This window comes from Rhincodon typus, chromosome 9, assembly GCF_021869965.1.
Source record: "Rhincodon typus isolate 14 chromosome 9, sRhiTyp1.1, whole genome shotgun sequence".
Classification (NCBI taxonomy): Eukaryota; Metazoa; Chordata; class Chondrichthyes; order Orectolobiformes; family Rhincodontidae; genus Rhincodon; species Rhincodon typus.
The window spans coordinates 48,550,427-48,567,898 of NC_063340.1; the positions used below are offsets into that span (position 1 = coordinate 48,550,427).

Genomic DNA, 17,472 nt, shown 5'->3' on the forward strand with positions numbered 1-17,472 from the left:
ATGTACCCTACTTTTGCAGACTTACCCTGCCACTAGTGAGATTTTATGCTTCCTTGAAGTGTACCAACTGGTCAATGATTTCATATCAAGGCTGCTCATTCTGAATGTTAAGTACTTTGTAGCTGGTCCCAGTATTCTTACTGTCAGCCTGTTTAATTGAGCCCAGTGATGCTCAGGCTTGGTGGTCTGTTTGACCTTGAACTGAAATTATTTTAATTGTTAATGTCACTTTGAAACTGCATCTGATTAAACTCTCTGTTTCTCTTCACCAGTTCCAGTCTCAAAGCAATGTGTGTTCTTCCTCCACTGCAACACCTCTTGCACACATCTCTCTTTCATTGTGTCAGAGTGTAAGGGTTGGGTCAGGCTCGTGCAGTGTGTGCCTTCATGCTCAACTGTTTTAATTTCCTGACGTGCTTCTAGCGCTCACCTTCACTGTTCCTCAAGGAACAGTTTTCAAGGAACAGGTATAAATATTGCTATGGGCAGACTCCCTCACAGCTAGTGTTGTGACATCAACAGTCTTGAACAACATTGCAAGACAAAGCAAAGTGACAGAGTGAGCTGAGGGGCAGATATGACTGAAATTTACTAGCATGAAACAAGAGGAAAAGGAAAAGGAAGGTTTGGGCATTAACACTCGGGAGTAAATTGAATCAATTTGAAGGATTCTTGGAGAGGGAAAGCATGAGCGTGAACCGAGAATGAAGCGTGTCAACATGAACTGACAGGAGACAAGCATGAAGGAAATAGGCAAAGAATACAGTGAAGAATATAATTTTGGCTTAAAAGGCAGAGGAATACAAGTCCTATCATAAACTGTGAATATGTGAATATACAAACAAGGAACAAAAAAAAGGCCACTTCACCCTTTGATTCTGTTTCACCATTCAATAAGATCATGCCTGATCTGATTTCAACCTCAACTGTACATTCCTACGTACCTCTGACAATCTTTCTTACCCTAATAATCAAGAATGTATCTACCTCTGTCTTAAAAATAGTTAAAGATTCTGCATCCACTGATTTTGAGGAAGGGAATTTCAATGACTCCCAACCTTCTGAGAAAGAAAAAAAAAATCCTCATCCTGTTAAGTAGTCAGACCCTTATATTTAAACCATGAGGCCTAGTTCTAGATTCTCTTATAAGCAGAAATATCCTTTCCATATCTTAAGTCATGGGTTGTGGAGGACTTGTATAATTGCAAGTTGGAGGTGGAGAAGTGTGTCTGCTTCTGTAAGTTTAAGGATCAACAGACAAGTAATAACAAATACTCAGCATGCACCAGGAGCACATATTAAAACAGTTGCACTCCCATCTTGCAGTTTTTTTTTATCCATTGAGGAAAATCAGGGCTGACAGTGCACAATGAGGTGATATGTACTCCCTGTGCCCATGAGAATGCACTCTCCCAAACAAGTTTCCACGAAATCATATGGAAAAGATTTATTACAATTTAACATTGCTTTATTACAATTTTACGAACAAGCTTATTGCAGAGAAAGTTTCACAAAATCTTGCAATTCCTCCCCAAGAGATAAGGATAAATTCCTCTCTCTCCTTTTTAGTTAATGCTGCATTGTTAACTTGGCTGTTCTCTTTACTCTTTGATGTCCCAACAGTTTTTGTTTTTGTTTGAGGATTCCCGCATTTGCAGTTTTTGTTTGCTTTATGTTTATTCAGATAATGACAGGATATCACACTTAGCTTAGTTGTATCATGAAAGGCTATGTTTTGAGATAAAATGTCTTTAAGAAGTAACATCATTTGATTTGATTAACATGCAATGAGTAATATGTTGTTCTCAAGAATACTAAATAAGTGTTAGTCAGTGTTGAAACCTGAAGAAAAAACTATGCTGTGAAGAGATGATGCCCTATAATAACTATTGCATTAACTTTAATTCAGATGTATCCGTCATAAATCACTTACCCCTGTGTAGATAAGATTCTATTCTTATTAAAGAGACAGTTAGACGTGGATTGCACTGAAATAAAATTTAGATAGTAAACAACTTGGCAAAAATAGAAAAATAAAGATAAGAACATGACAAACAGAAGCAGAAATAGTACATATGGCCTGTCAAGGCTGCTTTGCAATTCAGCATAATTTTGGATGATATTCTGTCCCAACTGCACCTTCTGAACTATTCTCCACTTTCCCTTAAATTCTTGAGAGTTCAAAGTCTGTCAATCTTACCCTTCAATTTACTCAAAATTGGAATATCCATTGCCCTCTGGGGTGGAAAGTTCTTAAGTTGCGAACCTCTGAATGAAGAAATGGCTTTTCATTTCAGTCCATTACCCTAAGACTCTGTCTTATGTTCTACTTTGCCCAATAAGTGAAAACAGCCTTTCAGTGTTTATGATGCCAAACCCTTTGAATCTTGTGCACTTCAATGAGCTCACCTCTTTTCTAAACTCAGAGAATACAGACTCAATTTACGTAAACTTATGCTTCCCACATTATACCCCCCACAACTTATCGCCTATTCATTTAACTCATTTTTATCTCTTTGCAGCCTCTTTTGTCTTTTCCACAACTTACTTTCCCATCTAGCTTTGTATCATCATTACTCTTGGACTCTGAACCAAGTAACTAAATTAGTTGCAAATAGCTGAGATCCCAGCACTCATCCTACCAGCATTCCACCAGCTGCCAATTTCAAAATGCTTCATTTTTCCCTATTAACTAATCCGTTATCTATGCTCATGTGTTACTCCCAACTCTGTGAGCTCTTATCTTGAGTATTAATCTTTCATGTAGCACCCTTAATGAATGGCCTTTCAGAAATCCACGTATATTACATCTATCAGTTCTCTTTTAACCTGATTTGTTTCATCTCCCAAAGCCTGTAATAAATTTGTCAAGCATAATTTCCCTTTACGCAAACCATGTTAGTGTTATCTGGTTATACTATAATTTTCTAAGTCATTGTTAAGGTTGCTTAAATAATAGATTCCAGTTCTTTTCCTGACAACTGATGTCAGAGTAATTAGCCTGTTGTTCTCTGTTTTTCTCTCTGTCTCTCATTTCCTGACTCAAAAAGATTGTTTGTCTTCTTTAGTGAATTGCGTGACAACATAAACATGCAAGTTATACCATCTTACGCTTTCCAGGGATTAAGCACTGGAACATTAAATATGTAAGTACCTATCTACTCATAAATGTACATGTACCTATCTATGATTAGACTAGTTAGACATATTGATAAGGGCTTCCAAAAGCATTCAAAACTGAAACTACATCTGGCAAGATGTTAACTTCAGAAGGTAATGCTGAATAAATCAGGCTTCAACAAGGTTAACAATGTCTTTTTACAATTATTTTTGTATGATACCCAAAGTGATGTGATGAAGGTTTGTAAATTAATCTTTCTAACTAGACATAGCAATAGAGTCAATGCTATTTCAAGTGCATTCAGAAATGAAAATTAAATTAGAGATCCATTTCTCTGCTGTAAGACTGGTTAAAAAATGTCAGTAATCATGAATGGGAGACCAGGGTTTAACTGAGATTCATGCTTCCTTCCTTTCATTATGCAAATTTTGGTGGTGATTACTAGACCACTAAATAATTCAGGATGACTTCTGTGAAGCTTCAGAGCGTTCTGTTTCACACCCCGCACATCAAAGTAAGCCTGTATTTTCCAAGGAGGAAATATAATTTTAAAAATAGCATCTCATCATAGCAAAATGGGCGAATGGTTTTCCTCTTGTTTGCCACTGACCTCAGAAGCAAATTAGTTCCACAGCAACTGTGCTGGGTTTCAATCAGCAAAATCAATGTTAAAAACTTTGATGTCATTTCTTCATCAGTGTGATTCAGAAATTGGAGGGCTTAATTTCAAAATTGAAGCATTTGCACATTTTTCTTCCTTATCGCTTTGACATATGTTGTCATGAACCCTGATAGTGGCTAGCATGGCCAAGCAATGTACCATAATGTGTTTAAAAAAATAGGAATCGGTTGTTTTCAAAAAAAAATTCTGTTTGCAATGAAATGTTATTTAATAAGGTGCTCTTTTGAATTGAATTAGCTTTAATGAGTACAGTGTAACGTTTACGCCACTTGCTGCGTCATCTTAGGTACCAAGGTACCTAGGTACAGATTCTTGATTACAAATTCTTAGGAAAAACATAGAAAAACAAGAAATAAAATGTCCAGCATTACAGACCTTCAAAAGTACAAAATCCCACTAATAAATTAGAAAAAAAATGTTCAAAATAACAGTCTTTCCAAGGTAGTATAGTAATAAATGTGCACTATAGAAATTTTAAAAAGCATGTTACATCCTACATGCATAAATTAAATAACAGAGCATTTAGAAGCAGGCGCGCAACCTAACAAACCTTCTATCTGATTTTCCTTTTGTTTTAAACACAGAAATTTGATTAACAATGGCCTCATAGAAGTACAAAGCCATGCATTTAATGGAACAGATTTAGATCATCTGTAAGTCGCTCATTTGATTCTGTCCAAAAGTCCTTAATGCAGTTTTAATGTTTGCATTTTTGAAGGAGCACACATTATTCACATGTCCAATTGTATGGCAGTTGAGGAAACATTAATGATTTTTGTCTTTCTCCCAGCAACCTTACAGGTAACTGGAACCTACAGAAATTGCATGATGATGTCTTCATGGGAGCAACAGGTCCAACAGTTCTGTAAGTGAAATGCCATTGCAGCACATGTTAGCATACAGGGGAAATTTGAGGGATCATTGGCACAACTAACTGGCCTCGGGCCAACAATGTTTTTGAGAATAAAAATCCAAAGGAGAGTGTGACGAATTTTGATTCAGTTGTATCAGTTCATGCTTGTTATAGATTGATTGGATTTAAAATTATCCTGATGGTTTTTGAATATTTGCTCAATAATTCAATAATTAAACTGGCTTCTCCCTCTCAGAAAAAAAATGATGTTCTCCTTCTTACATTTCAAATCCAAGCTCAGTTCTGTACAGCTTGAATTGATTCAGTTCTATCAATGTGGAGCAATTTTCTCAATATTCTCAGCAACTTTATGGGTATTTTCTAATCAACCTTTTCAGAGACATTATTACACACCTCTGGAACAGTGGGTCTTGAACCCAGGTCTCCTAGCCCGAACTAGGGACAGGACCAATGCACCGTAAGAGCGCCCGAAGCAACTTTATTTTTTACCCCTAATCTAGCTGTTCAGAGCTGTTATTTCACATCTCCAGAGCAGGTAGGACTTGAACCTGGCCTCCAACAGCAGAAGTAGGGGTGCTACCACTGTGCCACAAAGACCCTAACATTTTTAGACATTTTTTATGGAATCCAGATTCTGCCATCAACCACAGTGAGAGCCGAACCTGGGTCCACAGAACATTACCTAGGTCTTTGGGTTGTTAATCTAATGAGGAAACCTCTAAGACATCTTCACCTCCTAAACAATCTTATAATCATGGGTTTAAATCTGTAGCACCTGCCCAGTGTCTTCTCTTTATATCTAAAGCTTTATGTTTAGAAGATGATTCTTTTTGTTTATGTAGCTGCTGTACGTCCTTTTTGTATGAATCCTTCAGTGCAGCAAAGTATTTGCGCAAAGGAAGAGCAAAAAATATTCTTGAAAGTGTTGTTACCTATCAATGTTCAACCAGCCAGAAAAAGAACATTTTCACCGAGAAATGACCAATCCTTTTGGGCAGAGATGGATGTCAGAAAGCTTGATACTTTGGCATAATATCAACCTTTGTCATTGATGGACTAAAAAGTTCCCAAACATCTCCTGTTTCTATAATATCTTACCAGCAGCAAGAAAGATGGCAAATTGAATGCCCACCAAGAACTCATTTGGGTGATTTAAGCAACCAATTAAGAGTCTATTCCTGGTGCTAGGGGTGGAGACAGAGTTGATGGGGGTTGGGGTGTGCCCTCCATCATTCATAGTACACCCCCCACCCCCCGACTGCAACGACTGCCTGCATGGCAATACCATCACCAGAACTCAATGGATCGTCTGCCCTCTCCTCCCACAATCACCAAAACCTATTTCCTGGCCCTAGGGCCTTCCTTGACCTATTTACCCCTCAATGTCTTCCCCCTCTTTATGGAAATTTCCTCAAGTCTACTTAGCACCAGCTCAAATTGAATTGTCTAACGGTTAATTCACACCCTGTTATTTTGTGGCACTGCCCAGTTGCGCACCAATTAATTTATGAATATTTCCTGTTTAATTTACGCCCCCCCCCCCCAACTTCTGACATTTCATCAGTTCTGACTGCATGGTCTGTACTGATGTGTTAATTAATTGTAATTTATTGTTTTGCGTCAGTATTGGTAGTTTTGTGTTGTGCTTTGTGGTACTTTGGAAATATTGATGAGCAGAACGATATTAATATTATTCACATATGCTGTTGATTTTGATGCGACTTCTTAAATCAAATGAAGGCAGCTATGCCAAGCCCTGCCTCACTACCCACTGTTTAATAAGTTTGCCAACTCAAAACCTCAGGCTCACCACCCACCCTTGCGGCCGCTTAGAGTTTTCATGCCAACTCAGTACCAACTAATGTTCTCCATCCACCCTCAGTGGCTCCTCATAACCTCCATACCAACTCATCATCATGCCATGCCTATCCACTCAATGTGTAGAGTATAGAACCAATGAACCACACAGTGACAATGGATTATATGAAACTGCTATTAAATGGAAAAAGAAAACATTCATAAGATTGGGGGGAAAACACCTTATAACCCTATAAAAGTATTAATCGAACAGACAAAGTATCAATAACAGGGCTTTAAACAGTTGGCATCTCTTAGTCTTGTGCAAGTAACAATTGAGATATTGACAAAATAGTTAAAAAAGGCTCATTATAACCTGGTAAAGGTGTCAATCAAGCTGAGTGAAAACTTCTCTACACTTGTACTTTTTTTTATTCACTCACAGGATATGATCATCTCTGGCTAAGCCAGCATTTATTACCCAACCCTCATTTCCCAGAGGGTAGTCAAAGTCAACCACATTGCTCTGTGTCTGGAGTCACATGTAGGGCAGACCAGGCAAGGATGACAGATTTCCTTCCTTGAAATGTTGGTATATGGGAACTGAGGGCTAGAAGTTTGAATATGTAAGCTAACAGCTGGGATGAAGTCTAAGAAAACAAGGAAAGATTTTTTTTTTCAATCAGCCCTCTTTGGCATTTGGCTTTGTCTGTGACTGCTACCAACCTGCTTCCAGGGATGGCAGGCCTGACTATTGTGCCCCACTTCCCTGGAGCAAAAACAACCTGTAAGAAGTACTTTACACTGAGATGGTTCTGCAAAATGAGCAAATTTCCCAACTCAAGTTATCTGCCTCAATAGCAAAAATCAGGCCCAGGAAGTTCTGTACTCCAGTTTTAAAGGCATTACTGTTTGTCTCGGCCAAAAAAGTGGGCATGAAGGGAAGAGTTATCATTAGAAATTTTATCCTGTGAAATAAACATGGGAGATAGAAGGGAAAAGATCTGAAATAAATACAATTCGTGTTATCACAACTTCATGACATTGTCTATAGTTTAATAATCACTTCTGTCTCTTAATGTTGCTGTGGTTTTGGGCTGATTTTCTTGATTTTCTGTATGCTGACACAAGCATCCCATCTAATTTTCTTTCTGGCTGTGCAGACCTCCATGATCTATGCCTGGCAGTGACTTTTGGATGCCAGTGCTGTAATCACTGTGCAGGGACTGATCACTGCGTGCAGTACCTGAAGCGTGCAGCTGTGTAGCTTAGATTGACACTATACGGTCGCAGCTCAACATATACTTGGTGTTATTAACCGTCTGGGCATCCCAATTAGCCCCCCAATTACAAGCTCATTCATGTGGCAGGGAAAAGAACCGGAACTCAGCTACACCCAGGTTATGGCAGTGTAAAAACACTCATCCAAGAAATCCCAAACTGGAGGGAAAATCGTTTGGTACAAGATAAGGCAACTCCTGGAGGTAGCTTTTGGAACAGATTTGGGAATAGACTGTACACTGTGTGGCAACTTTGTCAAGAAATGATAAAGCAGTGAGAACGAAAATTGTTGGTCTCTAGAAAATGATGACAAATTCTATCTTCAGAAATTATAACCCATCATGTTGAACCATGGTAACTGGAATTAGAGTTAATTACTTCAATACTACTTGAGAGAGACAGGGCTCTAAGTGCTTGCTAGGCACAGCTGAGTCTCAGTCTTGAAAAAATAAAACCAGCTAAAATTAAAGTCACCATAGTACTGTTCTCTCATTCAAGAATGACAACTGATGGTGCTTTAGTTCTGAAGAAGGGTCACTGAACGCAAAATGTTAACTGTGCTTTCTCTGCACAGATGCTGCCAGACCTGCTGAGTTTTTCCATCAATTTCTGCTTTTGTTCCTGAATGACAGCATCCACAGCTCTTTCTTTTCTTTGGTGGTGCTTTAACCTGAGGGTCAATACACCTCAGACAAGGGGAGAAGTTGAGAAAGAGAGTCCTTCATGGTAACCTCAGCCTTTACAGGATTAAGCTAATGTTATTGGCATCTCTCTGCATTGCAAACCAATCAACTGAGCAAAACCAACCTAGCTACTGCTTCAACTGAAATGCAAATACTGAAAATAAAGACTTGAAGTAAATTCATACAAGAAACATTTGTCATTCAAGCCAGTTACATGTCATGCACTCATTCAGTTTCAGACAATATCGCCTTGAGGGCAGCTGCACAAGACTGTCTGTACAACATCAACATGCAACAGCTAAAAATTACTTGCCTACCTCCAGGACAAGATTGCAAATAATAGAAGGGCCCAGACATAAACTGAAGAATGTCTCAGGCACTATAAACTCACATTCCCATTTTAAGATTCATTTATCTCAAGGGCAATTAGGATAGGCAAGAAAAGATTTCAACCAGTGACATTTAGCCAGTGATGTCAATACCCATGAACAAATACATTTTTAAAACCCAGGTGCTGTGGTATAAAGGGAGCAGAGAACGATAAAGGAGACATCCCCAAGCCCTAAGCTAGTACTATCAAGTTCCTGTCATCTTTTGCTGTCCTGCTCGATCACTGAGACTCAATCACTTAGAACCACTTGATCCACATAAGATATGCAGAATTTAATGTAGCTGACATGTTTCTAAGCCATAAGTTGCAGAACTGGTAGGAAACCACTTCGCTTCCGAGGGGGAGACCCAACTGAATTAAGTACTTTTCAGATTCTTAACTAGTCCACACAATGCCTTCATTTGCACTTAAGACTACCAAGGCAGAAATGCTGTCTTCTGAGAGGCTGGCAAGTCTTCATTGCTGGCAGCGCCTGCATGCATTGTGGCTGCCCTCTTTTGTGCTTCAGTGACTGTGCCAGACTGTGCTGTGAATCGATGCCAGGGCAGTGACAGCAATTGGGCATCATGGGGAGGACTTCATGGGAGGACCCAGACAATTGGAAGCAAGGACAAATGGCTGGTGAGGCACAGAGTGACTTTGAAAGTGGATCCCACCTGCACTCCGACACACCAACACACACACACACACACACCAACACACACACACCAACACACCAACACACACACACACACACACATACACACACGCACCCCAACACACACACCAACACACACACATACACCAACACACACACACGCACACACACACATACCAACACACACACACACCCACACAGACACACCAACACACACACACACCAACACACACGCACCAACACACACACACACCAACACACACACGCACATGCATACACACACACATACCAACACACACACACCAACACACACACCAACACACCAACACACGCACGCACGTGCACACACACACACACGCACAGAACCACTCCCAGAATTAAATGGATCCAAATGCAATGTTTCCCACCGCAATAGGCTGCATTAAGCTCTGTCCAGTATATTGAAATGAAAGTATAACTTGAAGGTGCTTATTTGATAGAACAACAACTTGTACTTACACAATAGTTTTGGAATAATATGATGACCTGAAATAATTCACTGGAATATTACGAGACTTTTTTGTGTCGGTAAATGACATCTCAGCTATTATAATTGGGCAAACTATCACCTCACAGTGGTTTACATCATTCTTGTCCCTCATCATAAAAAGCAAAGACATGCAGGTATACCATGAATTTGAGCAGTACAAGGTGAATGACAGTACAGAGGTCAGGAAAAGTAAGAGTGATTGCGGCTAAAAAACAAAAACCTTCTGGCCAAAGATCAGCCTCTCCCTACCCCTAACCCTAACTCTATATCCTATTGCAGTTCGTATGGACTCAGGCCTCATGCAGCTGCTTGTTAAAAGAGGTAATTATAGCAGAGTAAAGGGTTAATGATATCTAGACTCTGATGGCTACTGAACATGTGCATAAGGGGCTATATCATAATGATGTCAGATCACATGGAACCAGGACCTAAATCTGCAAGTCCTCTCTTGACATAGAATCATAGAACCCCTACAGTGTGGAAACAGGCCCTTTGGCCCAACAAGCCCACACTGACACTCAGGGCATCCCACCCAGACCCATCCCCTTAATCTACACATCCCCGAACACTATGGGCAATTTAGCATGGCCAATCCACCTAGCCTGCACATCTTTGGACTGTGGGAGGAAATCAGAGCACCTGGAGGAAACCCACACAGACACGGGGAGAATGTGCAAACTGTACACAGACAGTTGCCCAAGGGTGGAATTGAACTTTGGTCCCTGGTGCTGTGAGGCAGCAGTGCTAACCACTGAGCCACCGTGCCACCCCAAAAGGACATTAGTGAACCAGATGAGTTTTTCCCAACAATCAGCAACAGATTTATGATCGTTCGAACTCAGTTTCAGATTTTTATTGAATTCAAATTCCACCATCTGCCATAGCAGAGTTCGAACCCAGGACCCCAATCTTTTGCATACATTTATACTTAAGATTATTGATATTCACTGACTACATATGGACTATCTTCAATCAGCCTTAGTTTTACTACGTTTGTCAGAAGGCCCATCTACAGGAAAAATCCACATCTGTGGAAAATAACCTGTGGACTCAAATGAAAAAAGCTGGAGGAGTTAATCAGCTTGATCTTCGAAGTTTAAAATGAAAGGTTATCTGCACTCATCTGCCATAGTAATTTTGTGGTATGTAGAACAGTATATTTGTTACAAATGATTCAAGTAATGGAGGAAGATCACTTATGAATGTGTAGGCTGGTTTGAAGATGACCTTACTACCTTGGCCAGGCTGGATCACTGGATTGAGATATTGCAGGAAAGCACAGATGAGCCACCTGTTCTTGACACCTTTTCAATAGCTGCTACACCATCAGATTTTGTAGGTCATTATTTATGAAATATTTCATGCTGTTTTGGTTCCATGTCTTCCTGGAGGTGGCATGGTGGCTCAGTGGATAGCACTGTTGCCTCACAGTGCCAGGGACCCAGGTTAAATTCCACCCTCAGGTGATTGTCTGTGTGGAGTTTGCACATTCTCCCCATGTGGGTTTTCTCTGAGGGCTTTGGTTTCCTCCCACAGTCCAAAGATGATATACAGGCTAAGTGGATTGGTCGTGGGAAATGCAGGGATAGGGTAGGAGAGTGGCTCTGGGTGGATGCTCTTCAGAGGGTCAGTGTGGATTTGATGGGCCAAGTGGCCTGTTTCCACACTGTAGGGATTCTATGATTCCTCATCCTCTGAAACAACATAGCTTAGTTAGAAATGAGTGACAATAAAGCTAACATGGCATTCATTAGCAACTCTATGGACTGACAATTCCAGGTTAGATGGAGGCTGACATTAGCTTTTGGATTTCTGTACATCAATGGAAATAATCTAACTAGTGATCATATTTCTTTAGCTACTTACTATTTACTAAGTAATATCATCAGTTGTACAATTGCATAGTATTCTGCTATTGATTCAGACCCCAGTTGTAGTACAGACTTTTACATTTTGGATCCGAGGTTAGACCCTGTTCTTTGTATTTCGACTGCAATTAGGTTCATGTGGCACATGATGACCCTAGTTGTCTATATCAACATGTGCCTGGTGTACAGACTTATCAGCCAAAAGATGAGCACATGCACATTCTCATGTATCATTATTTGTAATATATTATTTTTCTTAAATATTTATAGGAAGCTTCAAACATCTAATTCATTGCATGTAAATGATTCTTTCCTCATTTTTAAACAGAATTTTAGATGCCTCATGTCAGGAGCAACATGATTTAATTATTCAGTAATGATAACACAGAAACCAACAGCCTTATTATTTTAACAGGGATATTTCCAGAACCGGTATTGCTGCACTTCCGATTCATGGCTTGAAGTCTATTAAGAAGCTCATAGCTCAGTCGACCAATAACTTGAAAAGGTTACCACCTCTGGACAACTTTGTTGAACTAAGGGAAGCCAGTATGACATACTCGAGCCACTGCTGCGCATTCGAAAATGAAAATGCTAAGAAGAAAAAGGAGTGAGTGTTATTTTTTCTTTTGCCCATGTTGGTCAATGTAAATTTATAAAAGAATGAACATATGTCTGAGACACTGTAAATAAAACAAAAAATGCAGGAACTATACAGCATATCAGTCAGCAACTGAAAAGACAGGTTACTATATACCAGGAGTATGGCTTTTGTCACCTGAATATAATGTATTTCTAGCAGTTTTTTTTATTTCTGATAACCAAGCATTTGCATTCCTTTCCTGTTTATTACCCTGAGATTTTGCTATGTTAATGCTTTGGGTACCTGGGTTCAAATCCCACCATGGAAGATCATGGAATTTGGATTCAATAACAAATCTGGAATTAAAGGTCTAATGATGACTGTGAATCCATTGTATATTGTGGGCAAAACCCATCTGGTTCACTAATGCCCTTTAGGGAAGGAAACTGCCATCTTTACCTGGTCTGGCCTACGTGTAATTCCAGACCTACAGCAATGTGGTTGACTTCCAACTGCCCTCTGGGCAATTAGGGATGGGCAATAAATGTTGTCCCAGCCAGTGACACCCACATCCTGTGATGGATTTAAAGGAAAAGTGGTGTCAGAATTGATTATGAGACTTTTCAGATTTATTACTTACAAAAGATTTGTTTTTGGAGAAAGGAATTCACATGGTGAATGAAACAGATGGCAGGAAGCAGATCAGATCAATTCTGTTGGAGAAGCTTAGTCTTACCAAAGCAGCTCAGTGGAATCCATAGAGATCTTAAGGTACAAAACCCTCAAAACACATATGAGAAACCGATACAGCAAGGACAGGCATCAGATGCTAACAATCATTGATAATGTTTCTGGAGCAATGACAGCTCAAAGGCAGACACAGTGACCAACTACTAAAACAAAATGTTAAATTGTAAAATAATAGCTCATTTTCAGAAAATGTGCCAAAGTAAGTCAGCCGCAGAGCAGCAAGAAATCAAATAGTTACCCACAGAAAAGGGTTCATGAGGTACAACAAGATACAATTGGTGAAAAGCCAAACATTTGCTGAGGGCCTAGACTTTCAGCGAGTACGTATTTATATCAATGGGTATCTCACTTCAAAGCTCTGTACAGGGGCAAGAATTATTATCAGATATGTTATCAGATAATCTGTCATCGTTGAATGAACATTATTTGAAACCTACAGCCGTGCGACTACATTGTCCAGGAATCACAGTATTTTAGTTTAAACATACGCTACAATCAACTCCAGGTCAGTCAACAAGGTGTGCCAGATAGTAAAGAAATTACATACATTTCTCCATAAAGAATTTTCAGTCTTGAGTGCGAATCTGTGTTTTTTTGACCTGAATCTTTTACGAGTTTAAGAGGCCTCAGAACTGAGAGGGAGCAGTTCAGAATGGAAGGTTACAAATCTTGAGGGAATTGGAAAGGCATTAGACCTGTGAAGGAGTGGATCACAGCAATAGGTAATAAACTGCAGACAGGTCTCAATGCCTCCACATACCTGGAATTGGAGAGGCACACCATTCAGCTGATCTGAACCAATCCCTTCTGAGTTCAAAAGGAAAATAAGAAAAATGCAAAATAAAGTCATAGAAAATCTTTAAGGTCACTTATAGGTGAGAAACTGCTATTGGGAAACTGTCTCTATATTGCTATATTTTAGAAAGATGTTTGTTTTAATGAAATAGCTGCGCTTGAGTTTAACTGAGAAACACGAGGAATAAGAAAAGGTCAAGGCCAATATAATAAAAGTAATACAAGTAAAGCAAAGTAGATTTAAGTGAATGTAAGGAAAGAAATTTTAATGGCAGCTTAGCTCGGTCAAGTGGAAAATATAACTTATAACCTGTGAGAAAGCATGGATCTACTGGTGTCTTAGATAATTACATATGCAGGAATTGACTCAGGTTTCAGAGATTTGATTTCTGGGTTCTGGAGATTGCGTGGCAGTTGGATTCACTGAGGCACATTCATATGGCTATGAGGTAAGTGGATGGCATATTCAGAAGGGTGGCCACACTGCAGCTTTATGGCCCGGAGGAAGAATGTAAATGAGTGACCACCTCTAAGAGAAGTAGGCAGAGACCCTTACGGCTAAGCTTATAAAACAGTTTTCCATTTTGGAAGCCAGTGAAGGCATTGGTTCCTCAAGACAAGCAGTCAGAGTCTGGTATTTGGCACAATGAATGGCTCAGCTATGCAGGAACGGAGGAAGGAGAAAAGAGGAGGAATAATCATCGAGTGTTCATTAGTTAGGGCAACAGACCAAAGATGTGGCACCAAGGTGGGACATTACTTCCCCAGTGTCAGGGTTCAGGATCTCACAGAGTAGGTGCAGAATATTCTTCTGGGGGAAGGTGAAAGACCAAATGTTGTGGTCCATATCCCGACAAATGATTTGGGTAGGAAGAAAGCTGTGGTCCTGCAACCAGAATTTAGTGAGTTAGATGAGAGGAAAAAGATTTTAAAAAAGGACATGAGGGGCAACCTTTTTACACAGAGTAGTTCATGTGTGGAACAAAGTGTCAGAGAAAGTGGTGGCTGCAGGTACAGTTACAATGTTTAAAAGACATTTATATAAGTTCATGAAAAGGATATCATCCAAGTGCAGGCAGGTCGCACTAGTTTAGTTTGGGACCATGGTCAGCATGGACTGGTTGGACCGAAGGGCCTGTATGAATCAGGATAGAAAATTTGCAAGGGCAACCTAAATTTTAGCATATTCTGGATTACTCCCAGTGCCACATGCAAATAAGTACAGAAATCAAAGGATAAGGCAGATGAATGTGTGGTTAGAAAGGTGGTTTTAGATTCCTGGAACACTGGGACTAGCTCTGGCGAAGATGACATCTATCCAAGCCAAAAAATTACACGTGAACAGAGGCTGAATTTCTTGTGGGGCGTTTTGGTAATATTTTTGGGAGGGCTATAAACAAACTCAGCAGGGGTCTGGGACATGAGAGGATATGAGAGAGGAATATCAGGGCACACAAAATATTTGGAGAGATGAATTGCATAGAGAATAGAAAATCAAAAGATGAAGTCAGTGAAAGGGACAAAGTAATGAAGTCTAAATCAGGATTAGATTAAATCAGGACGCAACAACTCAGAGATACCCATTGCCCTCTGGAACCTTGCCTCCCATTTCCTCTGACACCATCTCTCCCTTAAACCCACCTGCTGTCAATTATTTATTATCCCTTCTGACCTTCCACCCTCTAATGCTGAATGTTGTGTGATTGATTGATTTTATTGTCACATATACCAAACTATAGTGAAAAGCTTTGATCAGGAGTGATACAGGCAGATCACAGCAAGCAAAAAGACTTAGAGGCATACAGGTTACATTGCAAGTTACATTATTTGAGGCTACAGTCCATTCATCAGTCTGATAACGGCCGGGAAGAAGCTGTTCCTGAACCTGCTTGTGCGTGTGTTCAGGCTTCTGTACCTTCTGCCTGATGGAAGAGGCTGTAGGAAGTCATTAACAGGGTGTGATGGGTCTTTAATGATGTTGGCCGCCTTTCCACAGCAGTGAGCCATGTAGATAGAGTCCATGGATGGAAGGTTGGCTTCCTTAATGGTCTGGGCTGTGCACACCACCTTCTGTAGTTTCGTACAGTCCTGGGCAGAGCAGTTGCCATACCAGGCCGTTATGCACCCGGACAGTATGCTTTCCATGGTGCATCTGTAGAAGTTGGTGAGGGACCTTACAAACATGCCAAATTTCCTGAGCTGCCCGAGGAAGAAGAGGCGTTGTTGTGCCTCTTGACTGTCGTATTTACGTGGGAAGTCCAGGACAAGTTGTTGGTTATTGTCACTCCGAAGAACTTGATGCTCTTCACTCCCTCAACCTCAGTTCCATTGATGTAGATGGGGGGAGGGGTGGTGTGTTCTTCTTCTTTCTTTCTGACATCAATGATCAGTTCTTTAATTTTGCCGATGTTGAGAGATAGATTGTTTTCATTACACTACATCATCAAACCCTCTATCTCCCTTCTGTATTTTGACTCGTCATTGTTAGATATCCGTCCCACAGTGGTGGTGTCATCAGCGAACTTGTAGATGACATTTGTTTGGAATTTGGCAACACAGTTGTAGGTGTAACGGAGTACCGTAGGGGGCTGAGGACGCATCCTTGGGCGGATCCAGTGTTGAATGTTATTGTGGAGGAGGGGCAGTTACCTATCCTCACTGATTGCAGTCTGTGGGTCAGAAAGCTGAGGATCCAGTTGCAGAGGCGGAGCTGAGACCCAGGTCATGCTGTTTTGAGATCAGTCTGCAGGGGATAATGGTGTTGAAGATGAAGCTGTAGTCAACGAACAGGAGTCTGATGTAGGAGTCTTGGTTTTATCCCTCTGCATTCCCACCTTAATGAATTCCGAGCACAACATGGACGTTGAACTCTTCTTCTGTTGCCTTCACTTCTGTTCTCATTTCTTTCGACATGAGTCCTGTCCCCATCCCACAGACCCCGTCGCCCACCTCCAACAATCTCCCTCAACCTGAAACCCTCCCCCTGACCTTTTACTTGTGCTCAACCTGTTCATCAAGAACTGTTGACGTGACATTGGTCACTTCAGTTTCTCGGCCCCCCTCACCCATTCCAACCGATCTCCCTGTGAACTGACTGCAGGCCGTGCTCTCAGACCTAACCCTGACTTTGTAATTAAGCCTGCTGGCATGGGTGGTGCAGTTGTTTTCTGGCAGACTGACCTCTACATTGCTGTCAGATACCTCCTCCTGTTTCCCCCTGGACCATGAACCCACGGAACTCACCCTGTTCCTACCTCAACTTGACTTTTTCTCCCCTTGTCCAGTCCCTTCCTACTTACATCTAGGATTCCTCTGATGCTTTACATCAGTTTCAGAATTTCCAGTTTGCGGGCTGCCTCCTCTTCACCGTGGACATGCAATCCCTTTACACATCCATCACCATCAGGATGATCTCAGGGCTTTCTGTTTCTTCTTAGATAAAAGGCCTGAACCATCTCCCTCCCACCTCCCTTCTCCACTT

General features: G+C 40.6%; 1 protein-coding gene across 1 annotated transcript in view; it reads left to right on the forward strand.

Moving 5' to 3' along the window:
- Nucleotides 1-3,081: 3,081 nt before the first annotated feature.
- The window catches only part of LOC109918047 (follicle-stimulating hormone receptor-like), an 18,680-nt gene continuing 4,289 nt past the window's right edge, over nt 3,082-17,472 (forward strand). Inside the window, exons 1-3 of the mRNA XM_020517944.2 lie at nt 3,082-3,146; nt 4,594-4,668; nt 12,279-12,473. Coding sequence (XP_020373533.2) covers nt 3,091-3,146; nt 4,594-4,668; nt 12,279-12,473 — 326 coding nt within the window. The 5' untranslated portion in view covers nt 3,082-3,090. The remainder of the gene's footprint in view (nt 3,147-4,593; nt 4,669-12,278; nt 12,474-17,472) is intronic.